We start from the raw sequence: 27,654 nt of genomic DNA on the forward strand, positions 1-27,654 counted from the left end.
TCCCTCTCCTGTCATAGATACATATTCACGTATATATATTCAGATTAAAGTCAACGTGGTGGATTAATATGAAGAGAAACAGGATTGAAACATTGGCGTCCCACAAGGATCGCGATTGGATCCCGTGTTATTTACAATGTACACTGCTGATCTCATTTCAAATGTTCAAACATGCTTACCTGAGATACAATATTACTGCTATGCTGATGACACACATCTTTATTTATCATCATGGCCGGAAATCCCAGGGGGACAGGGGGACGCGTTCCACTTACCCAATATAGTAAGGGGGACACAATATCAAAATAATGTCCCCCTACTATTTTGGGTATTTATTGTGGAAAGAAATACATCATTCGAAATCAAAACATGAATTTCGGACGTTCGGACCTTACATTTGGGGTAATAACCTTTTTTGGGTCAAATTTTCCAGCCCCTGGCCCCTACCTTTGGGGAGAGATTTCCGCCCTTGTGTATCATTCAGTCCCACTGAGCATGCTCAAGAACAAACTGTATCACTTCTATAAACATGTATTGACTATGTACGTGGATGGATGCTTCGGAATAGACTCATGCTAAATGATAGTCAAACTGAATTGATGATAATTGGCGCAGCTTAACAAACGTCCAAACTTAATAGTGTTTCAGTTGGAGACTCTCTGATACAACAATCTGTTAGTGCTAGGAATCTTAATTGGTGTACAGTTTGATACAGAGTTGCATATGAAAGAAACACATCACTACTGTTTGTAAATCGGCATATTACACGGTCTATAACATTCGTCGTATCCGAAAATATGTATGGATGTTGCAAAAAAATATTGTTCATGCATGCATCATTTGCAAATCGGATTACTGTAATAGTCTACTACTGTATGGGATCCCTGACTCTCAATTATTGAAATTGCAGAGAGTGCAAAACACCTGCGCAAAGCTTTTTGGTTGTACAAAATATGCACGCATCACGCCAATGCTAAGAAACCTACATTGGTTACCAATACGGCAGAGAATAGCATTCAAAGTCTTTCGTATACAAAGCACTTCTTGGTCAAGCACCTGGCTAAAGTACAGAATATTTGAGGTATAAAACCAGTAATCATGGTCGCAATTTGCACAGTTCAATGGATCCTCTGCCTTACAGATTCCATCACAAAAGTAACGCTAGTTGATCGAGCATTTGCTTGTGTAGCCCCAAGCTCTCGAATAGTTTCCCCCTGGAAGGTATGAAACCACCATCCATTAACAACCTTAAAGGACAAGTCTACCCCTACTAAAACTTGATTTGAATAAAAAGAGAAAAATTCAACAAGCATAACACCAAAAATTTCATCAAAATCGGATGTAAAATAAGAAAGTTATGGCATTTTAAAATTTCGCGTATTTTCACTAACAAAATAGTTATATGAACGAGCCAGTTACATCCAAATGAGAGAGTTGATGACATCACACACTCACTATTTCTTTTGTATTTTATTATATGAAATATGAAATATTTTTATTTTCTCATCATTGTCATGTGAAATGAAGTTTCATTCCTCCCTGAACACGTGGAATTCCATTATTTTAACATTTTGTGCTTCAGGCAAGGAGGTCCTAATCGTCAAATTCGTAAAAATTGAAATATTGTATAATTCAAACAATAAAAAACAAAAGAAATAGTGAGTGACATCATCGACTCTCTCATTTGGATGTAACTGGCTCGTTCATATAACTATTTCACTGAAAATAAGCGAAAGTTTGAAATGTCATAACTTTCTTATTTTTCATCCAATTTTGATGAAATTTTCAGCATTGTGCTTGTCTGATTTTTCTCTATTGATTCAAATCAACATTTTTCTGAGGTGGACTTGACCTTTAATGAATGCTCAAAACACATGTATTTATTTAATAACAAGCATTTTGGGAGTCCAATAAAGCGCAGTAGAATATTAACTTTATGGAATAGTTTCTACGCTCTATAAATGTTTATATTATTATGATTATATTTATTTTTATTATGTTTTGTTTCAACGAAATTCAAGCAATTCCCCACTTCTTCGACAAGTAGGCCTACAAATACCTGATTTATCCAGTGATCGACAAATGCATTGCTGTTGGATAAGGAAAGCTTAGTTAGATCATTAATCAGTTCCTCATGTTGCAGTAAAAAAATAATTCTTACCCGTCCTTGATGAATTCGTATTTATTACCAGAGTCGTAGTTCGACGTTGGCGTGGCCCTACAGGACTGAATCGAAAGATCAAGTGATTGGCCCAGGGAGTCAACAGATGCTGCAAAGTACAAATCCTCGTTGAGACCGATTTTAACTGGATAGTCAACGGCTTCTGTGTACTCTTCGTCTTCATAGATATCGAAGGAAAAGTCATACTCTCCACCTTCGTTAAGATCCTTGTTGACGTTGTAGTCATTAAGTTGGTATTTTATATTTCCGACTTGTTGATTCCTGCCGTATGAGCAATCAATAGTGATATCGACGGCATATTGGCGGCTAATAAGCTCGCTTTCTTTGGTCGTGATCTTGTTGCTGTACAGCTCGGTGGCATTGAGTTCCTATAAGGCAACGGGAGAGACAGATGATATTTACAAGATGATACTAAGAAAGATGAAGAAATTGGAATAAGGAGGAATGAGAGAAATAAAAATACGCCGATTGAAACGAGCACAAACACACCCTCACACACACACACCGAGCACACCCTCGTACACCCATATTTAATGAATTCCATATACAGAAGGGAACCTTCAAACCCAAATTTACTAATTTTGCAGCTACCCTCCACAATTCAACGCATCTCATAACTGATAACTGACTTGTAAGACATTACATTTTCAACATTTATAAAAATGTCTGTCTTTAACAAACTGGTCAGGTCACGTTATCATCATGTTTTTTAAAGTGGGGTTCCTATATGATGTAAAATGCATATAAATCAAGGAGGCAAAACCACAGATCAGGGCCCGAAGCCTACCTGATGCACTGTCATTTTGACTACAAGGCAAAATGAAGAGGAAAAAAGGCAATCCCCTCAAAGTAAAACGATAAAGAAATGGCCAAACAAATACCTCCATTGTTGTTCCGCATCCAGTAAGATCAGTTTCCAGTTTTATAATTTCCGAATCGTCAGCCCTCAACCCACAGCAGTCATCAGTCATGTCAGTGGCGTTCTGAAAGCAAATGTCTTTTGCTTTAACCACCCCAGGCTCTAGTAATGAAACTGGGATGTTTACAATCATTTGAGTGGCCGTGCAGTTCAGGGTGATTACTTCTGTGCCATCTGTGAATGTATAAAACAAGATGATCTAATGATGACTATTTTGTAATATGAAATGAATATTGATGTTGATAACAGTGATAATGTCGAAATAATGGCACAAATAATGTTGATTACATGATGATAATGATGATGGTGGTAGAGGTAATGATGATGATATTTTACTAATAAAGTAATAGTCATAATATATTAATGATATACGTGCTATAAAAAAGTACAGAAAAAATAACAGATTTTGATCAGGCAGGGATTCACCAATAGCGCACCGAGCCTTGCAGAGTGGCGCACGGGAGCCGGTATGAAAAAAAATGGGAAAAATATGTATGTAGAATTGATGTTTACACAATAATGTTACACAAAGGGAAAAACGAGTCAGTGATAATATAAACTTAAAGTCTTTATTGATTTTGTTTTGATCTATTCAAACGTTATAAGTTTTATATGCTTGGTGTATGGATTCATGTGCGACTGTAAATAGTATGTGCATTACGATAGAGGTATACAAATTATCTCTATAATCACAAGTGATCTGATAGCCCCGTTTGTCGAATAGCTATCACGTTTTCGCATTTTCGCATTTCCAAATTATAGATTGAAAATTGATGGAATTGTTCAGATGCAGAATTTGAAATGATGACAATAAATCCATAATTTATCACTCCTATACTTGACAAGCCATCATATCGGAAAATGTGGTGACATATATACAGATATAAAATAAAGTTCTTAACTAGATAGTGTGGCATCACGAAAAGTAAGTCGGGTAATTTTTAACCATCAAATAATGTTCACAGAAGTAAGGTGTTTTAGACATATTTAAAATCGGAAACTTTATTCCCGAAGCCAATTATTTAAAATCCAAGGTTGTGAAGAAATGATGTGCACAATTGCCTGCTGTGAAGTGTGCTTGTCCTCTTTAACTAGCGGTATCTCTGGTATGTCGTGAAAAGTCACTTATCATTTGAAAAAAAATAAATTTTGTAATTTGTTTGCATTTGTGTTTCTTGTATTGATATCAATTAGATCCTGTATTGGCCATTTAAAAAGCCTCATATTCCAAAGCTTCAAGGGGCTCCGCCCCCTCGAGCCCACTAGGGGCCCATCAGCAATATTTCGCTCGTTAGCGCTAGTGCAGCAGTACAGATTCTGAACAACAAAATAATGTGGAACTTCAAAAAAGTAATTGAGAATGACTGAAGGGCCCACAGGGGTCATTTTGAATTTCACAATACAGCATTTATCTCATGCATGGCAAAGGAAATTATGTTTCGCTAGAAAACATGTTTTCAGACAATTTTTTACTCGTTAATTTCAATTACATTCATTTTATTGTTCTTACTCTTGTGATAATTTTTCATTCGCTTTGTTCATACATGTAATACAGATAGGGCCTATGACAGCAATTTTTAATGCCAAAATACATTATTGCCAAAATGGCAACAAAAATGACATGTCTCGTTAGAAATCATGTTGTTAGACATTGTTAAAACAATATTTCGCAAGTATTGGCATTTTATAGTAAAAAAATCATATGTTGTGTTTGTCCGCTTTTATATGTTGTACACAGAATAAGGGGTATATGACAGCCATTTTGAATATAATACAGCATTTATCACATAAGATATTATACAAATTACAATTTGTTACTAATCATTGTTTCAGACAATATAGTCCACTAGAAGGTCACAATAACATGCAATAATAGTGCTCTTGTTTTAGAATTATGCCTTAACTGCTTTACTGAGACATTCTGAAATATTCTTATAATGCGAGAAAAAAATAATTAAATGAATGAATGAATGTAATGTCTTCTTACAATTGTTCGTAAATAATTTATAACAATGGGCATGATGGGTTAGGAAGGTAGGAGTGGTAAATGTGCATGTACATGATGAATTTAGGAATTGCACCATTTACCTGTAGTTGGGACAACTTGGCTATCCGTTGTAACATCTGTAAAAATATATATTTTGTATTAATCAATAATGACAAAGGGTTAGAAAATTGTGAAATTTCAATATTTCCATTTCCGAAATCCCCTATCCAAAAATGGTGGTGTAAAAACTGACACAAGATGGTGTTAGTAAAGGATCACACCATGATTTGTTAAAATTACTATTCATTATTATTTGTTTGGCGTCACCTGTGCCTAGGAGGCGAAAAGAGAACTGAATCACTATGACCCGCAGGTCTCTCCTCTACACATTGAAGATAACACCATTAAGTGTACATGTAGCAACCAAAGGTATTGTAATAACACTAATAGGTGTTAAAATAACACTGTCCATTTAACACCGGTGTAAATAACTGGTGTGGTCATCTATGTACATCGGTTAACACCACAGTTTTCGCTGTGCAGTGGCTAGTCCCATCGAAACTTGGATTGACGAAGGAAAATGTAAATTTAGTAAATTGTACACCCTAATTGATTTGAAATATATTATCGCGATAATAATTTTCGGTTAATAATCCGATTAAATGGGTATAAATTCAAATTGTAATGTGGGAGTCACTTTATTCTGAAGGAAATTATTAAAGCAACATTATACTTCACTTCTTCCAAGTAAAGAAAATGGATACCTGCATGGCAGAAATATTATTTCATTGATATACTATCAACAAGACTATTCTCTTTGTTTCACAAATATTCAACTGTCAATCAATTCTTTCTTCCTTTTTTTTGCATACGACATGCTCTTACCTGGATCTTGGTGAGCAGTTGTAGATTCTGATTTTGAAAAATAAAATGAAAAGGAGACTTAAATTTGCCTTAAAACAACAAACACGTAATTGCAAGGAATTCATTTTTTGCAAGTTTCACGTCAGGGGCCGTGAAAGAGTTATAAAGTTGGGTGGCTAAGCCGTGTTACAACCGATAATGTCGCACCAACGCATAATGTCGCAGCAACACATAATGTCGCATTATGCCAAGAGCGTCCGACGCATAATGTCGCAGTCAACGCATAATGTCGTAGTTTTCTAACTCATAATGTCACATGTCGCAACGCATAATGTCGCAGCAAATTGTCAAACGCATAATGTCACAGCGGTATTTTCTTTAGGACTCGAGCTACAGATAAGATATAAAATATGGTTTCACTTCGTATTTTGAGACACGAGAAAGAGAAAGGAATTATTTGGAAATCAGGATAACTCTTTGTATGTATATTTTTCGGTTTATTGCCATTGTCGTGTATAGGATGAGGTTTTTAGTAATTTCTAGTTTCTTTTGATACTGTTTTGTTTTATCTTGTAAATCGATTTTTATTTAGATTTGTATTCACCAACTGAGGGCGCATTTGATTTTTGTAGTCATGGAAAGAATGTCGCCTATCAGTTTAGTTGTTAATTTCCCTAATCTTTGTGATACAAGCCCAATGATGTATTGTTTTTGTTTATTTTAAAGTTTATTAGTTACATTATCAGATAAGCCAATTGTCATGTTGAAATGTGGTTTAATTTATTACGAATTGATATGACAAAGTTATGTAAGCTTAGTGAATTTGTTCTAATTAAAACGCCGTACGTGTACGTGTATGCATTGTGTAATAGGAAGCGTACGTGGCGTACCTAGTTGTGTATGTAACTTGAATTTGGCGCCTTCGGGCACGTGATGTCTTCATTGTAATAAGCCATGCAAACATAAATAAGTAAACGGATACGCATTTGAATAGTAGTTGATTTCTTTTATTATGAAAACAGTTTTACAGAAAGGATTAATTTAGGGTACAAAATATAATAATCAATACAATAATCAATACATAACATTTACAGTAATCAGTATGCTTATACTTGATGTGACCTTGAAACTTGTCAAGGTCATTCTTGGTTGTTGTTTGGAAATCAGTAGCCATTACTTATAGTTATATGTGTCATGACATGTCAATTTAGCTTATACAAGTTTTGTTTAATTTGTTATTAAATTGCAGATTGAACCAGTCAGTCTCATCAACATTATAGTAAAGACTCGGTCTGATACTTGGGTTTTGTTTGACGTATCACACGCCACATCTACAGTTCAATATCAGCTTGAGTGTCTTCAGTGTCATCCTCCTTCAAGTACGTCACTGCAATGGAAGGCAGCACAGATGAAGAAGTCACCTTTAAGGTCAGGGGCGTAGATAGCGGGGGGGATGCATCCCCCCAGAATTTTAGGTGGGGGGGATGGTGTGTACAATCATCCCCCCCCAGGTTTCTGTGGGGGAAGAAGCAAAACTATACAGTAATAAAGCAATGAATGCTTGTTAAAATCAATCAATAATAATAGCAGTAATAATCATAACGTACAGCAATGACAATCATGATCAAAATTGGACTTTTATTCAGAGTCAATCATCTTATATGCATTTACAACTTGCAAGTTTTAAGTAATAACAACTGTCTTGCGTCGTCATATACATTTAAGGATCGTTACTCAGAGTTTCACCAAGTACATTTCCTTATAATAATTATGTATTTGCAAAGGAGATAAGTTCAAAATATTTCATTACAGATTTAAGAAAGTGTCGCTTAATCACTCCCTTTCAGAGCAATTGCTTTCATAACACATTAACACTGTTCAAACGAATTAATAAGAAATTACCTATTCACATACACTGACCCTTTTCCCTGCTGGCCATGTCTTCAACCCCTACTTTGCAAAGGAAAGGTGAAAATTTTCAGTCCCTAAGGAGCGAATTAGTAAATGAATGATTTTGGAATGAAAGTGCAAATTTTGGATGGCCTCAGTGATATCCGAGGGTTTTTTCACTCAATATTCACTCTTTCATATATTCACTCCTTAAAGAGTGAACTATTTCACTAATTTTTTTCAGAGTACTTTGCGCTTTTCAAAGAAGGTAGAATCATCCAATATATAGACATGCCTTAATTCACGAAGGCAGATTGAATCAATCCATGGATAAGATTAATTTATGGTCTAAGATCACAGAACAAGCCTAACTCGACCCTCAGCGTGTTCATTGTCGGACCTTTGACAAAAAACATAATCATCTCGCGCATTTACGCGATAAAAATTATCTATACAGTTTACTTCCGACAACCCGGTGAGGTTTATTTCATTTCCATACTTAATTCAATCAAGCCTTTGTAATCATGGTAATTTTAAACAGTGTGCTTATCATTTTAGTGTCCGCATATCTGCACGTGGATAAGAAATATAATGTTGAGCTTTTTTTATTTTACCCCTATTACTATAATTGTAATTGATATTTTTTTAGTTATTTGGCTGTTTATTCCTTTAGTTGTTGATTCATTCGTTTGATCATTAACAATATCGCTACTTTTAAAAGAGTATACTACTATACTAGTAAAATAAGGAATACTAGTTATTCTAGATCATGTTTAGCAGGACTGTCATGACCAAGATGATAACTAGACATCCGACAAATGACATTTCTCTTATGATCATCTTTACTCATTGTCATTAATCAAACAAAAGATTACTGCCATGAAACATGTGCAAGGAAGCTTGTTTATTACTGGATGCCCTATATATTAATATATATATATATGACCCAGCTAGGGATCATCCCCCCAGGTCTAAGGACCTGTCTACGCCACTGTTTAAGGTCAATAGTAAGTCGGAGGATTCTGTAAAGATGGACAGTGTCAAGATGCACAATGATTTAATTAACAGAGACGACATCAGGCCCGAAGACTCTGTGAGTCAGAGGAGTAGTAGTAGTACCACGTCAGCTAGTTGGAGACTTCGAGCTAGGGCTAGGAGAGCTGCCTTAGAAGCAGAAGTCATGGCTCTGCAAGAGCAACAAGAGCTTGAGCTTGAGGAAATCAAGTTAAAACAAAGGAAAGCTGAACTTCTTCTTAAAATGAAATTGAAGGTAGCAGAGGCAGAAGAAGCTGTTTATAAGGGTACACAGTCAGATGTCCAGGTCAAAGGAAAGACTGATCCTTTAGAACAGGACAAGACTGAAGAATCTTGTAAGCTTGAACCTTCCAAGGGCAATTCAACAATGCCGGTTAAGACACCAACATGTGACAATTCTTCAACCAGTGAAAGTGATAAGATGATGGGTAAGATGCATTCTGACATTTTCCATCACTTACAGCAAGGACAGAAACAACATCAGCAGCTGTTGGAAGCTATCACCATTTCCACTGCCAACATTATGTCCTTTGATGGTAACCCTTTGAATTTTTATGAATTCATGCGGTCGTTTGACAGCGTCATTGGTAGTTCTTCATTGAACAATAACACCAAGCTACTCAAGTTATATCATCTTTGTAGTGGAGCTGCCAAAGACATCATCCATTGTTGTCTAATGATGCATCCAGATGATGGATACTTACATGCAAGAACGCTACTGACTGATCGATTTTGAAATGCCTTCAAGATCTGTGATGCCTGGATCACGAAGATCACAGAAGGACCAGTCATACAAAATGATCCAAAACAACTGAGGGATTTCGCTGATCAGCTTAAGACTTGTGGAGAAACCCTGATGGCAATAGGAATGCTCCGAGAGTTAAGCTGTAGGAGTGTATTGGTAAAGATCATTGAACGTTTGCCATTCCACCTGAAGAGCCGCTGGGTACGTCATGTTAAATCCATCAGAGATGTTGGAAGACAGCCTACCATCCAAGATGCAGTTGACTTTATCACTGATGCAGCAGATGAGCTCAATGATCCTGTATTTGGTGCACTTCTTACTGGAGGACCAAAGAGTGGAAGTACTGACAAAGTAAGAACCATGTCAGGTAGAGGTCAGGTGAGCGTATTTACCACTTCAGCCAATCCATCAACTCAGAACTGCATTATGTGTAATGCAAGCCATGATCTTTTTGGCTGCCAGGACTTCAAAAACATGAATCCTGATGACCGCTTTGATTTTGCCTTCAAGAACAGATTATGTTTCAATTGCCTCTTACCTGGCCATATTTCTTCTGGATGCAACATCAACAGAACCTGCTCTGTTAGAGGATGCGATCAAAGACATACAAAGTTTCTCCATACTGGGAGAAGGATGACATCTCCACAGCGCCCTACACTTCTCAGTGCAAGTGACGCGTCTACTCAAACTGACAGCGATGTATCATCCCATGCCAGCTGTGGCGCCATGGGGGCCGGAGTTAGCAGAATCGCTCTTCCGATAGTACCGGTCACTGTTAGTGTCCCAGGTGAAGTAGGAGGAACTATTGAGACTTTTGCTTTGCTGGATTCTGGTTCCACAAACTCATTTTGTCTGAAGGAAATAGCAGAGAAGATCCAGACAAAGGGACGAAAGAAGATCGTATCAGTATCTACACTAGAAGCTCCTAACCACACCATGGAATGCGAAGAGGTGAAGCTGAGTGTGAAAGGGTCTTCTGGTACATCAAGCAAGAAGATAGATGCTGAGTTCCTTGCACGTTCAAGCCTGAATATCAGTACAGTGAACATGGCCACTGAAGAAGAGATCTCCAGATATCAACATCTTTTTGGTATTGATCTCCAAGTGACAACAGGAAAGGAGGTATCTTTACTTATCGGACAGGATATGCCCGAAGCTCTGATACCACTGGAAATCAGAGCAGGTGCTCCAGGTGAAGTTTATGCCATCAGGACAGCACTTGGGTGGACGTTAAATGGACCACTAGGAAATGAAAGAAGTCTTCTGAATCATCAAGCTTCATCTAACTTCGTTTCTGCTACAGGAGACCTGCCGCTGAGAGTCGAACCTCAACAAACTTATAAGCAAGGTGGAGTTGATCGAGATGATGATTGCCAACTTCCATCTCCCACCCTAACTCAGGATCTGCCAAATTATCCTCAAGTGACAAGCAGACAAGACTCCATGAAGACTCGACTGGATAAGGATGACTGTCTACATGTGCATCCTAACTACAGGGAGGAGATGAAGTTTTTGCTGGAGGAATCATATGCTAAGGATGTTCTTGATGCAGCTCCTGAAAAGGATGAAGGTCTGATAGAGCTTTTCTCCAAGATTCCAGGCATCGTTAGTAGCAGGCCTTCAACAAGAGAATCAACACAGGTCTATGATGATGAAGATGTGAATTCGAAGCTCTTACTTCTGTTGGACAGGAGGCTACAGCTACTTCCAGAAGTAACAGACCAGATGTCTCGAAGATGACTCAGAGTTAAATGCAACCTTTAGCGGACTTTAAATACTAGTCAAGAGAATTACTTACCTCATGTGTAAATTCGAAACGTTGAAACCTTCGCATCGCAATCTACAAATTAGTCGCCTTGTGATTGATGCCAATGGAAACTTCACTTATTTTGTGACTGCTTGGAAGATTTATCCAGGCTTTCTAGGCAAGAAAGGCGTCAACCGCGGCAAATCCAAACAAAGTCTAGTATCATTATTTCTACTATGTCAATATTGAACATTATTCTGGAAATAAATTATTCATTGTGCTAATTTAGAGCGCTAGGTCAGGACCTAATTGATCGCAGATAGAGAAACTTGTAAAATATATGCAATTTATGATAACTGGATCAACGATTGTCTTTGGATAATATCAATTTTGATAATCCTGTGCAGTGATCTTTGAACTTATCGCGATATGAGCATTGTGAAGTCATTAATAATCGTCAAATTATGAAATCATATGGATCCTGTTTCGTGAAAGCATTACTATATGTCTACGAAAATTTAATATCATGATGTCAACAGTGATTACGACATGTGTCAAAATATGATAATGTATATCATCACGAGGAGATTAGAGCGAGATTGATAAGCTTGTGAGCTGGATTTAACTGGACCTTAACGCGGTCAGCGTATCAACAGTAGTCTTACCAGTACTGATATTTGATAACTGAAAACTGAACTGAGACAAGAACTAACGTTGAATCATTTACAAGAAATAGACTTGAACTTATAAACTGATTAAGAAGGTTGTGTATCAACACATGTGGACTTATCTGCCAGAATATTCATGTTTATTCATGCATTTGAAAAAAAAAATGTGCATGTTGTCATTTTTCAAGAAATTTGCTCAGTTGACATTAAAGATGTGACAAAGTTTATATGGGTTATGTAAATTTAGAAAATTTATAATTTCCAGTGTGAATTGTAAATTTGATTTGACAGGATTTGAGCTGCAGTCAAAACATGTATACATTTGTATTTGTGTTAGGTCACTATACTAAAGTTGAATGTGGTGGAAGAAGAAATTGCCAAAAAAAGGATTGTTATAGAAATTCAGGATTATTTTCGTTAGTGAGAGAATTAATATGTCATGCTAGGCAAAGTTTATGCAGATTAGTTTTATTAAAAGAGAAAAGACAATTGTGAGTTATTATATAATGATTTGCTATTCAAATGATGGTTTAGAAACTTCAGTACTGTCAATTTGATGTGATGAATGAAAGAAATGCAAATTTATTATGAAGCAGAACTTTAGAAATGTATTGAATGTTATATGCTCTTGTTAAGGCGTTCGTAGAACAGTTTGTCTTTTGTATTGTGTAAAAGGAAAATGTCAAGAGTTCAACTCTTCGTGAGAAGTTTAAGTCGGAGTTTACATTTGTATTATGCAAAAAAATTGATGTGTTGAGAAACAGCTAGTTTTTCTGATTGCATGTTTCGCATATTATAGTAATTTTCTCATAGTGTCACAGATGTCTTTTTTCTAAGCCAGAATGAAGACGTCGTTTTGATTAAACATTTTCAGTGTCATTCCTGGTGTATGGAATTATAGTTAGGAATCAGTTTCTTTTGTGTCAAATGTTTACCAAAATGATGCTTCTTCAGGCAAGGAAAGTTGGAGGCTCTGAACTTGGTGTTGTTGTCATGGTGACGTTAAGAAGAATGTTGCAGTCATTGCAGTGTACTTATAGCTATTTTGGATTTAATAATTTTCATCTGTCCTTATCTTATTAATGCCAAAGGATTTTGGCTAGTTAATGCAGTTTGTTTAAAAATGTTTCTTCATTGTGAAAACATAAAATACTTAAGATAGGTTAAGGCCTAGTTAATCAACTGAAGTTGTGAATTTTGGTTTTGATAAAAGAACATTTCAAAGGTAAAGGTTGTTAGTTACAAAAAAAAATTGTTAATATAAGAATTCATGATGAACATAGAGAGTTTTTATGTAATTTTGATTTCGTAAAGGAATGAATAGTTAAATGCTCAGAAAGGCTTCTCATTTAAGGGGGCCGGGATGTCGTGTACAGGATAAGGTTTTTAGTAATTTCTAATTTCTTTTGATACTGTTCTGCTTTATCTTGTAAATCGATTTTTATTTAGATTTGTATTCACCGACTGAGGGCGCATTGATTTTTGCAGTCATGGAAAGCCTGTCGCCTATCAGTTTATTGTTAATTTCCCTAATTTTTGTGATACAAGCCCAATGATGTAAGTATTGTTTTTGTTTATTTTGAAGTTTATTAGTTACATTATCAGATAAGCCAATTGTCATGTTGAAATGTGGTTTAATTTATTACGAATTTATATGACAAAGTTATGTAAGCTTAGTGAATTTGTTCTAATAAAACGCCGTACGTGTACGTGTATGCATTGTGTAATAGGAAGCGTACGTGGCGTACCTAGTTGTGTATGTAACTTGAATTTGCCGCCTTCGGGCACGTGATGTCTTCATTGTAATAAGCCATGCAAACATAAATAAGTAAACGGATACGCATTTGAATATTAGTTGATTTCTTTCATTATGAAAACAGTTTTACAGATTAATTTAGGGTACAAAATATAATAATCAATACAATAATCAATACATAACATTTACAGTAATCAGTATGCTTATACTTGATGTGACCTTGAAACTTGTCAAGGTCATTCTTGGTTGTTTGGAGATTAGTAGCCATTACTTATAGTTATATGTGTCATGACATGTCAATTTAGCTTATACAAGTTTTGTTTAATTTGTTATTAAATTGCAGATTGAACCAGTCAGTCTCATCAACATTATAGTCAAGACTCGGTCTGATACTTGGGTTTTGTTTGACGTATCACACGCCACATCTACAGGATAAGCTACAGATAAGATATAAAATATGCTTTCACCTCGTATTTTGAGACACGAGAAAGAGAAAGGAATTATTTGGAATCAGGTTAACTCTTTGTATGTATATTTATCGGTTTATTGCCATTTCATCTACTGCCTTTTCCCCACTATCGCATGGTCTGATATCATTTCGACTACTATTAGTTAGTCAACTATCAACATAGTCCAATAACCATTTCGTCTAATTACCATCTCGTCTAATAGCCGTTTTTTCATATTATTTCATCTAATTGTATTTTTTCAATTGGTCCAATATCCACCTTGTCCAATATCATTACGTCTATTACCTTTTGGTCTAATAGCCAATTGGTCTAATAACCACTTTGTGTACTCTCATTTTCGTCCATGTTCCATTTGGTCTAACTTCAGTTGGTTCGCTATCACTTCGTCTAAATCCATTTCTACTAACAATCATTTGGCATCGTTGCCATGGGTCCAATCACCAATAGGTCCGATCACCTGTTCTAGGACAATTACACCCCCCCCCACCCGACAATCACCTTCCGGACAACTACCCCCTGACAATTAGCCCCCGAGGACAATTACCCCCCGGACAATTACCCCCTTGAAAACTATTCCCCATCAGACAATTAGCCCCGAACAATTACCCCCCAGCAATTGCTCCCGAGGACAATGATTCCCCAGACAGTTACCCCCGGAAAATCCCCCCACCTTCTCTCCGGCATCGATGTTAGAATCAAGCGTGACCACCCGGGGGGGGGGGCACTCGACAAAAAAAGTGGTAGGGGTGTGCCGCGGGCGAGACAAAAAAACGGGGTCCTTGGAACGGATCGCCAGCGTGTGAGTGCGTATGCATCCCTATGGAACGGGCATGCGTGCAAGGGGCATGCGTGCATGATGCAGCTAGCCCGGCGGCACGGCCACCGGGTGCGCTCGCGCAGAGGCGATGGTCGGACAGCGCTCTGCGGCCGCATTTCACCAAAATTGCAGCTCATTGTAGCAGATCAATGCGACCGGAACGGCGTAACGAAAAATATGCCAAGTTTTGGAGCGGATTTCTTTCTTCTTTTTTCTCGATAAGAAGAAAATGCTTTGCTATGGAGCGGCTTTCTTGGTTCTTTTTCTCAACCAGATAAAGATGCTATGCCTTGGAACTGAAATTTGAGTGTAAAAATGGGGGTCCCCTCCGCGGCACATACCCGGCCACTTTGCATTATATACTGAGTGCCCCCCCCCCCCCCCCCGGGCGTGAACCATTCGTGAGTCTTAGTCGGTGGCACAGGTTTCAATATATTTAGAATAGTTGTCCAGGAGGTAATTAATTGTCCGGCGGGTAGTTGTCCGGGGGGTAATTGTTCTAGGGGGTAGTTGTCCAGGGGTAGTTGTCCGGGGCTAATTGTCCTCAGGGGATAATTGTCCTCGGGGGTAGTTGTCTGGGGAAAAATTGTTCTCGATGATAATTTTTCGGGGGTAATTGTCCGGGGGGTAATTGTCCTCAGGGGGTAATTTTCCGGTGTTAATTGTCCTTGGGGGTAATTGTCGGGGGGGGGGGGTAATTGTCCTCAGGGGGTAAAATTGTCAGGGGGTAGTTGTCCGGAAGGGTGATCGTCCGGGGGGGGGTAATTGTCCTAGAACGGGTAATTGGACCTATTGGTGATTGGACCCATGGCAATGATACCAAATGATTGTTAGCAGAAATGGGTTTAGACAAAGTGATAGCGAACTAACTGAAGTTAAACCAAATGGAACATAGACGAAAATGAGAGTACACCAAGTGGTTATTAGACCAATTGGCTATTAGACCAAAAGGTAATAGACGTAATGATATTGGACAAGGTGGATATTGGACCAACTGAAAAAATACAATTAGATGAAATAATAATATAAAAAAACGGCTATTAGACCAACTGGCTACTAGACGAGATGGTAATTAGTTGAAATGGTTATTGGAATATGTTGATAGTTGACTAACTAATAGTAGTCGAAATGATATCAGACCATGCGATAGTGGGGGAAAAGGCAGTAGACGAAATGGCAATAAACCGATAAATATCCATACAAAGAGTAATCCTGATTTCCAAATAATTCCTTTCTCTTTCTCGTGTCTCAAAATACTAAGTGAAAGCATATTTTATATCTTATCTGTAGCTCGAGTCCTAAAGAAAATACCGCTGTGACATTATGCGTTGCGACATGTGACATTATGCGTTGACAATTTGCTGCGACATTATGCGTTGCGACATGCATGACATGTGACATTATGCGTTAGAAAACTACGACATTATGCGTTGACTGCGACATTATGCGTCGGACGCTCTTGGCATAATGTCGCAAACTGCGACATTATGCGTTGCAGCGACATTATGCGTTGGTGCGACATTATCGGTTGTAACAAGCCGGACGTCGGGAGGGAGGGAGGCTATACAAAATATCACAGTCAAATAGTCATATTTACGTAATTTTGTACACGGTTTGGGAAAAAAATGTGGATGGTGGAAGCACCCAGCCTTAATGTTCATCAGCGGCTCCTATACAGTATAACAATAATCTAGAACCAATCGGTTTGCGATATTATCATGAAAGTTTTACTGTGGTGGTTGAAAAACATTAAGCATTTGTTCTATACAAAAAAATCATTTAACAGTGTCAAATCGCGTTTTCATGTCATCCACTATGTGAACACTCTGTGAGCAAGCACACTGTGGAAACATCCACAGTGAAAAGGTATTTTCACAGTATGATATTGAGCTGTATACCAGTGTGAATCACAACGTACATTATGCAAACATATTTTGAAAAGATAACTGTGAAAACAATGTGAATACACCACATACACACTGTGAACACACCATTCTTTACATAAGGGCAAAGCCTACCTGATGTCGTGACAGCGGGAGCATCAGTTGTAACATCTGAACAGAATAAACAAAATATAAACATTTTATACCTTAAAGAACTACATTATTGTTATGATTACTTAGTGGTCATTTATTTTATCGCTGTTTCACAGTTCACCTTAATGTGTAATTTCAATTGTATTATCCGGTGCACAAATGGACGGTAACCTTTAACTCCTCACTATTATTGTGATTTTCTTGGTTTAGCTCTTATTGGGCACATTGTTAGAAATAAAACAGTAAAAAGCAGTAATTATTACTGGTAGCTGGGACTCACAAACAGTATGAACTGTTAAATAACCGTGGGCTGGAAAAATATGAAAAAAAAATCTTGATGATTGTAAAACAACACACCACCATTTTAACATTCATTTACCATGAAAATCGCCGTGAATTTACAAATACGAACAAAATTTATACGATGAGATGCACTCCAATCAACGTAAAAACAAGATAGTACGTTGGTATTTTTACAAAGATTACTTTGTTTTACATTTAACTAGTAATTGTACGTTACATATCACTGCATAAATGCGGTTGGTTTGTTAAATCATTGTGTCTTCTCTTTTCAAAATGGTAAACATCCTCTAAATCTACGATTGTCTTGGTAAAATCACTAGTACATGCATTCCTAGTATTTTTAACAGTGCAGCGCATAAATATAGTAAAAACTGTATAGTCCAAAGCTGCAAATTTCAGCAATTTCAGCTCGCACCACTCCCAGCGTTAAAGCGATTAACCATAGAAACGTCTATAATGATGTCCAGTCTGTTTGTTAGAATAAAATCAATTCCGTTCCTAGTGGTACCATTTGGACTTTGCCTTGTCCATTTTAGTCCTTTTTTCTTGAAGAAAGATTTCATTACTTTAAGGCCTATGCTCGATGCAAATTCCATTAGGCGATCTTCCCTCTCATTCCTAGAGCCTATTCCAAAATTTTCTTGCATCACCTCGCTATACTTCACCTTTGCCAACTTTAGCATTGAAATCTCCCAAAACAAACAGTTCTCTAACAGTTCTACAAAAAAAAAATATACATGTAATTCGGAGATAAAAGTCAACTATGTTTCTTGTTGAATAATACATATTTTGTATTAGGTAAAATCTTTAAAACTATCTAGTATAGGGTCTCTCTGGAATAAGAAACATTAAACAAGAAATTTTGGCCTACATTACAATTTGGACGCAGATATGATATTTCGGCAGGAGCTCGTCTAGATGTTTTGAGGACGTAATATATTGGCTGAACACTTTTGCTGAACTGTATGCGCTCCTGACATGAGGAACAATTTGGTCAATTTCACGAATGCATTATTTTGCAATATATATCCGAAGAATACTTCAGGTATAGGCGCAGATTCACTGTGTATCTATTGAGCGGAGACGTCACGACCAGGACACGAAAACGACACCAGGGGATTGCTTCATGAAATGATTTGTCGGACGTTTCTTCCGACAGATAACAAAATACTAGTCCGACATTCGATCAAAACAAAAATTTGTAAGACGACTACAAAATGTTGATGAAATGCCCTCCCATTCCCACCTAAATTCAATGTCGTTGCTCACCTAAACATGTTGGAAAATTTCTATTTCCCTAACAATTAGGCAAATGCTATTCTTTCTTGTCTATAAGTGGTACAAAATTGCATCTTCATTTTTATATAAGTGTGTGTAAGTTACAATGTATGTCTCTTTGTGCAAAATAAGTTGCAGCAATGAATATTTCATGCGTTAAGTCAGGTGTTCATCCATGTTTAAAATTTTAGGTGGACAAAATTTGAATATAATATTTGTATAACAAAATAAATCATCAGTTTGCTCATTTTATATTGAGTAAGACGTGATGCATTGTTTCACCGAAAATGCATTATTTCTTGACGGATTTCGATGAAGTTTTCAATGTTTTGCCTGTATGATTTTACGTTATCTGTTCAAAATTACACTGAAATGAGTCTAGATTACCCGTTTAATGTTTTGCAAAATAATCTGCGCATTCAGTAGTCATGCTGTTCAGCGTCTCAATGTCCATATTTGAAAAAGTAAAAAGAAAAAAATCTCTTTATGTTGATACGGTAGTGTTATGTGCATAGCTTTTCCTTTTCTCTTGGTAACGCCATTTAGTTATGATTTAACGGGTCGGTATTGCATTTGGCGAATCCGTTCTGAAATTTCCAAACCCCTGAATAATGTTTCAAGGAAATTGAAACGAAACGAATTGAATAGGGCAATCGAACAAAAATCATAAGCCTATACTTATTGAAACAAATGGCCAATAATGTTTTATGAACAAGGTGATTTTTTCATTAGACAATTCTGACGGTACTTACCACAAAGTTGTGGTCTTGTGGGTAAATCGGGAGGAGGGGAAGTGCAGTTACATGTTTGACCGTTACTGAAACACACGTCGAAGGCAGGTACTATAGTGAAATTGATATAAAAATCACATCTTTCGATGATGCCTTCGGTCAAGAGTGTACAGGCCTGCCGTGGGGATTTTTCGAGGAAAAAGTTCTTAATATTTCCCCCATTTTGGCATGAAAGAGTTCAAATGTGCACTTTTCTTCATATTATTCATCTTTTTATTCATTTATCATTATTTTTTTTTTTTTTATATTTTTTTTTTTTTGGGGGGGCGGGAAAAAGTTTTTTTCTCTTTTCGGGGATGGGGCACTACTTTTACAATCGATGAAGAGTCTGGAAGAAACTTAAAATGAAAAAAATCCATAGATACTAGCAATTTTGAATTGATTTATTATGAAAATTTGTCTTATACCTGCATATTTCCAATGATCATGAATTTGCTTATGGTCATTCCCTTTGGTAGTTTAAGTCTCGATGTGCAGTAGTAGTTTTCGTTAAGAGTTATCACTTTATGCTTATTTTAGAGTTTCAGATTATGAAGAGGAATGTGTTATAGGTATGTAATTTTTAAAGTCATTATGACCTTACTGATTTCTTTTCTTTTCTTCATGTTTTTTTAATAGGTTCTTGAATTGCTGTGGTTCTTTCCAAAAAAGACAATACAAGGACTATGCAATGGACTGCGTTGAATAGAGGCTTCATTTGGAGGTAATGTACATATTCCTGTCTTCATTAATCATGATTTGCAAGGGCGTAGGCTGGTTTGAGCATGGGAAGGTGAGGTGGAACCTGAGAAGGAACTAAAATCAGCTGTTGAAAGCAGAAGAAAATTTCGTTTTGCTTGCCAGTGTCGGAACTCCTCTGCTTCAGCGGGAGGGTCCAGCCTACGTCCTTGATATGGTAGCGTTAGTGGAAAGAAAATTGTCATTTTTTTCTTAGCTGTGTCATTCTCACTAAAATGGTTGATATTTTTATGGTAAGCTGGAGTCTCGAGTGACATACATTATCAGGTGTGTTTTTGTCAGCACATGCATCGCAGCTGCAATGGCTTATTTTTTGTTTCTATTTTTAGAACCGGCGACAATCGCTCCGATGGAAAATCTGCACATTAAACCAAACATAAAACATAAACCACAAAACACAGGACACAAAAACACAGGACAGCGTTTCATCAATATTTTCGGTATGACAAGTTGTCAATTTGACAATTTTCCTCGTTTTTGGTTGGTTGGGAAGCCAGTTTCTATGGTAACTGTCGAAAAAAAGGAAGACCTGCTGGATAAGGCATCCGACAATTCCGTTTCATGAAATATAAAATCATCTAACAGTATCAAATCGCGTTTTCATGTCATCCCCTCTGTGAACACACTGTGAGCAAGCACAATGTGGAAATATCCACGGCGAAAAGGTATCTTCACAGTGTGAGATTGAGCTGTTTATCAGCATGAATTACATCGTACATTGTACAAATACATTTTGAAAACATGACTATGAAAACAATGTGAATTCACCACAAACACACTATGAACACATTATTCATTATATCAGGGCAAAGCTTACCTGATGTTGTGGCAGCGGGAGCATCAGTTGTAACATCTGAACAGAATAAACAAGATATAAACATTTTATACCTTAAAGAACTACATTATTGTTATGATTGCTTAGTGGTCATTTATTTTATCGCTGTGTCACAGTTCACCTTAATGTGTAATTTCAATTGTATTACACAGTGCACAAATGGATGGTAACCTTCAACTTCTCACTATTTTCTTGTGATTTCTAAACGAGTGTTAACAAATCATTTTCAACCTAAAAATATAGAAAATGTCCTGCTTGATAAAGTATCCGACAAGTCGTTTTTCGTGAAATATAAAATCATCTTCGCGATTTCACGTCGTCCACTTTGTGAACACACTGTGGATGTTTCCACAGCGAAAAGGTCAGGCGCGTTTTTTTTTTTTTTTTTTTGGGGGGGGGGGTTAATCTGGGACCTTGAACAATTATTGACGTTGGTATATTCAATGCAATGAAAATGGCCTATTGTGGATGGCCTTATACTGATCATGCAGCTAGTCCCCCTTCCCCTCCTATGAGCAATATGTATAATATGCGAGGTAGCGTAGTGACCGAGCAGAAAAAATAACATTTTCAAAATGTTTGAGAATGGGGGGGGGGGCTAATTATCAGGAATATAAAGGTGGAAGGTGAGCATGGACGGAGATGAATATCGGGGATGCGGCAAACATATCGATTTGCCCTGCCCAATAATTTTGACAAAATGAAAAATTCAAGAATCCTTTGCAATCCTGACTCTAATTTATATGTATAAATTGTGTTTTGAATAAGTTTAGCTTTAATCGGGGAGTATATAGGGACAGAGCCATTTTCTTTTAAAGAAATATCCTTAAGTCTCGCTCTGCTATGAAGGCGAGACAAAAAACAAAAAATGTATATACTAGTGATCAGTGGCGGCACCAGGATTTTCAAAGTGGGGGGGCAAATGGGGGGCAAAAGAAAATATTGGGGGGGCAAGGGCAGTCAAAATTTTTTTTTGCATGTGTGGAAAAATCGAGCGCGAAGCGCGAGTTTTAGTGGCCCCAATAAACATTTTTTTGTTACACTTGATATAAACAGAAATTTTTGTAAAATCAGGTAATGCTTAATGGAGCAAAGTTATTGATCAAAACTAGATCATGAACTGAACATTTACATATATGTAATCTTAAGGCGTAGACCTATTCTACTTTTACATTTTTGTATCACATCAGAAAAAATGCATGATCGCATTGTAAAAGACTTCAATATTTAATTTCTGTTCTCTTTTTCATATCTTATTTTTTTCATACATAGGCCTAATAATTTTCTTCCGAAGACAGGAAAGTTTTTAATACACAGGGTAAAGTTTATTTTCAAATATACTATAGTTGGGTGTCTTGTTATGAGAATATAGCCTAATAGATACAGACATTCCCCTCGTGGAAAGGTCGAAAATTTAAGAGGGAGGGGACAGAACACCCATCGCAGATTGCACATCTTTACATAGCCTATTTACTTTTTCACTAAAAACCATGACGGTGACAAATTATGAACGAAGAGTTCAAGCATTCTTATTTGTTAATGAAGCAAATCGATGAGTTTAATCCAAATTTTACATGAGTAGATGCATATTTATTTCAAGGAAGGGGACAGACTTTGAGTATTTGTCCTCCACGCCCCCCCCCAAAGAATAAACATTGCTGACGACAGAATACACGCCATGTACTGTAGTTTAACACTTACATTAGCTTGTGTATCACACATTGAAATGTCTGCCTTAATGCAATATATAACAAGCGATATAAACTTATTACAAACTAATAGTGTGCGAGGAAGCCAACAGCGACTAAGTGAGAAAATTTTCAAGTTTTGAAGAGCAGAAAATGGTATTTTAGAGCACTTCACAGCTGAGCTTGAATATGTAGTACGACAGCATCTTCTTATTTACAAATTACTGTATAATTTTCTTTTAAGTCCTCAAAATTTCTGGGGGGCAAAGCTTCTGAGTGGGGGGGCAAATGCCCCCCATGCCCCCCCTTGGTGCCGCCACTGCAAGTGATAAAAATATACAAAGTAAAAACATTATACATGCAAAATTTGAGTCATCAATATATTTCTAACACAGAAACCATTGACATTTTAATATTTTTAGTACCGAGTTAGTCCGCATTCTATTAAAGTTAAACCTGACTTCAAAATACGGGCCATTCTGAACACAATGTGAACAGAATATTATTTAGTGAAAACACCTGCGTTCTTTTTTAGGGCAAGCCTACCTGAAGTAGTGACAGCGGAAGAATCGGAGGTAACATCTGAAAAATATACAACAAAAAATATTTATTTACCTTGAAATACCCTACATAATCATCATGACTACTTTCTTGTGATTTCAATCAATATTGAGTCGACATACATCAAATTTTCAGGCTTGGTAGAAACTCTTCATTCTGCTCTTAAATTCCCCGTCCTCTATATGAACTTATTAATACTTTAATGATAACTAGATAAATAAATGAAATGCCCAGACGGCCGCCACTCGGTGACCGGGCGAAATTGGCTAAAACCTTGCCGCCTGGTCGCCGAGTTTTTTTTATTTTAGAGGTTGTGACTGTAGCCTAAACTTTTCGACAATGTAATTGCGTCTTTATTTTTATGTTGTTGTTTTTTGGCAGTCATTTAAACTCACGAGGTTATGGGCTATGTTTCACGCGCGTGATACCGGTAACGTCGACGTTGGTGTAATACACGTGAATGAAAGTGGCCTACCCTGGGGGTAGGTACTATATAACTTGACAGCTGGCATGAATGTGTAATATTCAGAGGCCGCCCCTATCCCCGACGCGGCGATTAATAAGTTTCAACCCCACATTAACTCCTTGGAAAGGGAATACAGGCGTACAGTCGTTTAAGGAATACACTTACCTGGGGGAGAAGAACTCTTGGTAGTTGAAGAATCTAGTAAAAAAAAAGAGAAAAAAAACGAGTGTTGATACATTCAACATGTCTCTGACACTAAATAATGTATTACAAAATTTTCGGCTATCTACTGCATTCTTTTTCGATGATGTGACCCAGTCAGGTTCGAGAAAAAGCTTCATTGGATAGCCAAAATCTTCAGGTTATTTTTTTTCAATTAGTTGAGCACAAAAGTGTAATTTCTGAATCATCTTCTACCAACTCAAATGAATTTAAGCGACCGTAGCAAAAAGGTGTTTAAATCAAGATTCCATGAAAAACAACCACAACAGAAATGCTGTTAATTCGTTATTTGTTGTATCCATCTCACTATGCGAACACATTGTGAACATTATTCCTTAGAAAGCCTACCTGAAGTTGTGACAATGGGAGCATCTGATGTAACATCTGAAAAATAGACAATATGATAATGATAATATCAATAATAATGATGTTAATTATAATGAATATATATATATATATATATATATATATATATATATATATATATAAATATATATATACATATATATATATATATATATATATATATATATATAATCAAACTAAATGAAGAATAGTCAAAGAATTCTCAAATATTCCACTTTAACTAGTTTCGTCTTGAATTCTCCAGAAAGTGAAATATTGATTCACAACAAATTCATACAAAAATTGCGCTCTAGCGCCATATACCAAGCATGTATACGCTGATGAGATTCGTTGCGTAGAAACGGAATCATTATGTCATCGCCATTACGTAATTTACGTCATAATCTGAAGCGCTATGATCAAAAGATATTTCATTATTATTTACACCCCTTAAAAGAATCAATGGTTAGTCCATTTCCATTTTTATTCTTTATGAATAATATAGTGTTAAGTCCTGTTCAACTCCGGCTGAAATATGTCAATGAAATGTTTTTCGTTTATTTTACGTTCGTTTTCATTGTCTGTTTTTAATTTGTATAAAGGTATAACATGAAATTCTTGAGTTATTCCTTTTGCACATATTGACATGTGTTTATTTACATTAAGAATTTGATATTTCTTATGTGTTGACGGTGGAGGGTCATTCTATTCCTCAAAATACCTCCTGTTTCCCAAATATATTTTTTTCCACATCCGTTTTAGGTCATGCAATAAATCAAATTCCGAGATGTGCATGGAAATGAATCTTTCAATTTGAATGTTTTTTATTATCATTGTTTTTAAATTCTAACTAGTAGGCATATATGGGCTCGTTTTACATCGTTTATTATTACATTTTTCAATCCCTCCTTGAGAAATGAAACATTTCATTGACATATTTCAGCCGGAGTTGAATAGGCCTTCTACCAACACAAATGAACCTAAGTGACCGTAACAAAAAAGCGTTTAAATCACGCTACCATGAAGACAACAGCAGCATAAATGCTACTAATTCTTTATTCGTTTTATCATAAAGGTCACTATGCGAACACATTGTGTTCACATTATTCCTAATACCCCTTTCATAAACCCAATTATGCGGCTAATAGCAGCAGAATTTGGTCGTAAAATCGGAGGAGGACCAGAGTTATCTGCATTATTTTAATGCTGCAATTATCCGCATAATAGCAGCATCGGGACCAGATTTTGACTTTATGAACGCATTTCGAAAGTAATGCGGATAATTGCCATGGAGCGGTCACATAGGTCACCCTTTTCCATCGCAACCGCATCGGAGGGGATGTGTGCGGTTGCCATGACGATTATCCTCCTTTTTTCAGGGCGGGCGCTCGTAAAAACAGTGCGGATTATTTTAGGAGTTTATAAACGCATTTTTTATTGAATTATCCGCATTAGTCTTAGGCGGCTAATTGGAGAATAGGTTTATGAAAGGAGTATTAGTGCAAACCTACCTGAAGTTGTGACAACGGGAACATCTGAAAAATAGACAAATATATTTATTCACTGTAACCATGATAACGAACTACATAATTGTAATGCATGCTATCTACTAATAAATCTTATTGTTCAGACACTATGCACCTCAATGTGTGCTGATAAAATACTCATTGCTCAAATGGATGGAAATCAACAACTCTTCTTCGGGTGTTTTTTTGTGATTACTTTCTTTGGCTCTTAATGCGCCAATGTCAGGAAAAGTTGTTACACATGATCTGAATGCAAATAGAATTGGAAAGCAGCGCCAAATAAGCGTAAAAAGCTATATAGATTTCATCAATCCAGCTTGCAAGAAATGATAGATTTTTCTTTATCTCTATCCCCTACTACAGTTGTTCTGAAAATATACATGTATATGCCTTTTTATAGAAAAAAAAATGTATAAATTTATTTCAACTACCCACTGCAGCCTTTGTCAACGATGTGGCGAGATCTAGCCTTTTAAATGCTTCATTAGGGAAAGAAAGAAGTTTCGAGGAAGTTTTGAGCACAAAAATTGAATTTCTCAATATCTTCTATACTAATACATTGGGTCGCAACATTTAGAGCGTTTTTAAACATCATACTACCAAGAAAAAGTGACAACAACGACAACAACATGCATGTACATGTAGCTTTTTCATTATTTGTTAACCTGTATTACACAGGAGAGCGTTTCATCAACATTATTTTGCCGGATGGAAAAAGTGACCAATCCGACTACTGTCCTTGATTTTGATTGGTTGGAAGGCACGGCGCCTTTGGTAATTGTCGTGTAAAACAAGACCTCTTGGATGAAACAACCGACAGGTCCTTTTATGAAATGCAAAATAATAATAGGAGGGAAGGAGAGTACAGGCGTACATGCACATACCTGAGGGAGAAGTACTAACGGTAGCTGAAGAATCTAAAAAAAGAAGACAAAACAAACGAGTGTTGATAGATATTATCGAACAATTTTGTTCTGAAAAATGAAAAAAATATCCGTTACCTAAAATAATCATTTAGGCTATGCACTGCAGCCTTCATCAACCATGTAGCCCAATCTAGCCTCATAAAAGCTGTAATGCGGGAAAGCGAGAAATTAATAATTATTTTTGTTTAATGCGTTGAGCACAAACGTTTAATTTATAACGTCTTTGCCCTTTACCAACGCAGATTAATTTGCATACTCGAGGTTAAATCAAGCCACCAAGAAAAAAAATAAGAGTAGAAACGCTGCTAATTCACTGTTGTATTAATCTCAAGAGGTGGTGAAGAATATTACAGAATAAAGGAAAGCAATTCCATCAACATTTGCCGTATGACAAATTGTCAATCCATCAGCTTTCCTTGATTTTTATTGGTTGAGAAGCACATATTCTATGCAAACTCTCGGATAAAAGAAGAAGACCTGTTTGATAATCAATGACACAACAGACAAGTCCTTTCATGAAAATTCAATATCATCTTCAAACCATTAAATTCTAGCAATGAAATAGTATGAAATCGCATTCTTATTTCGTCCACTCTATGAACACACTATGAGGAAGCACACTGTGGAGGTGTCCACACCGTAAAAGTGACTTCACAGTTTCACATTTCCATTTCCATACAGAAATCTATTATTTGCATACGATTGCACTTTTTGTAATGTCGAACGTTGATATGTGTTGTATATTAAAATTCCGAGTAAAGTATTCATCTATAATTGACCCATGATTAATCTTGAATAAACATCCTAAATTGTATCATTTTGATGTTTGTTATTTCTTTTTTTTAAAGATATCATATCA

The 27,654-nt window shown here is 36.5% G+C and overlaps 2 protein-coding genes across 2 annotated transcripts; one reads left to right on the plus strand and one right to left on the minus strand.

Annotated features, from left to right (window-relative positions):
• Positions 1-2,157: 2,157 nt before the first annotated feature.
• On the minus strand, positions 2,158-27,578 carry LOC121414921 (ZP domain-containing protein-like). The gene is made up of 11 exons (XM_041607967.1): positions 27,575-27,578; positions 26,754-26,786; positions 25,855-25,878; positions 23,942-23,974; positions 23,296-23,331; positions 21,044-21,079; positions 17,099-17,134; positions 5,974-6,000; positions 5,190-5,225; positions 3,064-3,275; positions 2,158-2,550 (listed from the first exon to the last, which is right to left on the minus strand). Exons 1-11 carry the CDS (start codon positions 27,576-27,578, stop codon positions 2,158-2,160), a joined length of 870 nt encoding a protein of 289 aa, XP_041463901.1.
• On the plus strand, positions 6,559-9,949 carry LOC121415618. Its single transcript, XM_041608902.1, has 2 exons — positions 6,559-7,380; positions 8,843-9,949. Exons 1-2 carry the CDS (start codon positions 7,345-7,347, stop codon positions 9,611-9,613), a joined length of 807 nt encoding a protein of 268 aa, XP_041464836.1. The 5' UTR covers positions 6,559-7,344; the 3' UTR covers positions 9,614-9,949.
• Positions 27,579-27,654: the final 76 nt, after the last annotated feature.

This window comes from Lytechinus variegatus, chromosome 5 (genome assembly GCF_018143015.1).
Source record: "Lytechinus variegatus isolate NC3 chromosome 5, Lvar_3.0, whole genome shotgun sequence".
NCBI classification, from domain to species: Eukaryota; Metazoa; Echinodermata; class Echinoidea; order Temnopleuroida; family Toxopneustidae; genus Lytechinus; species Lytechinus variegatus.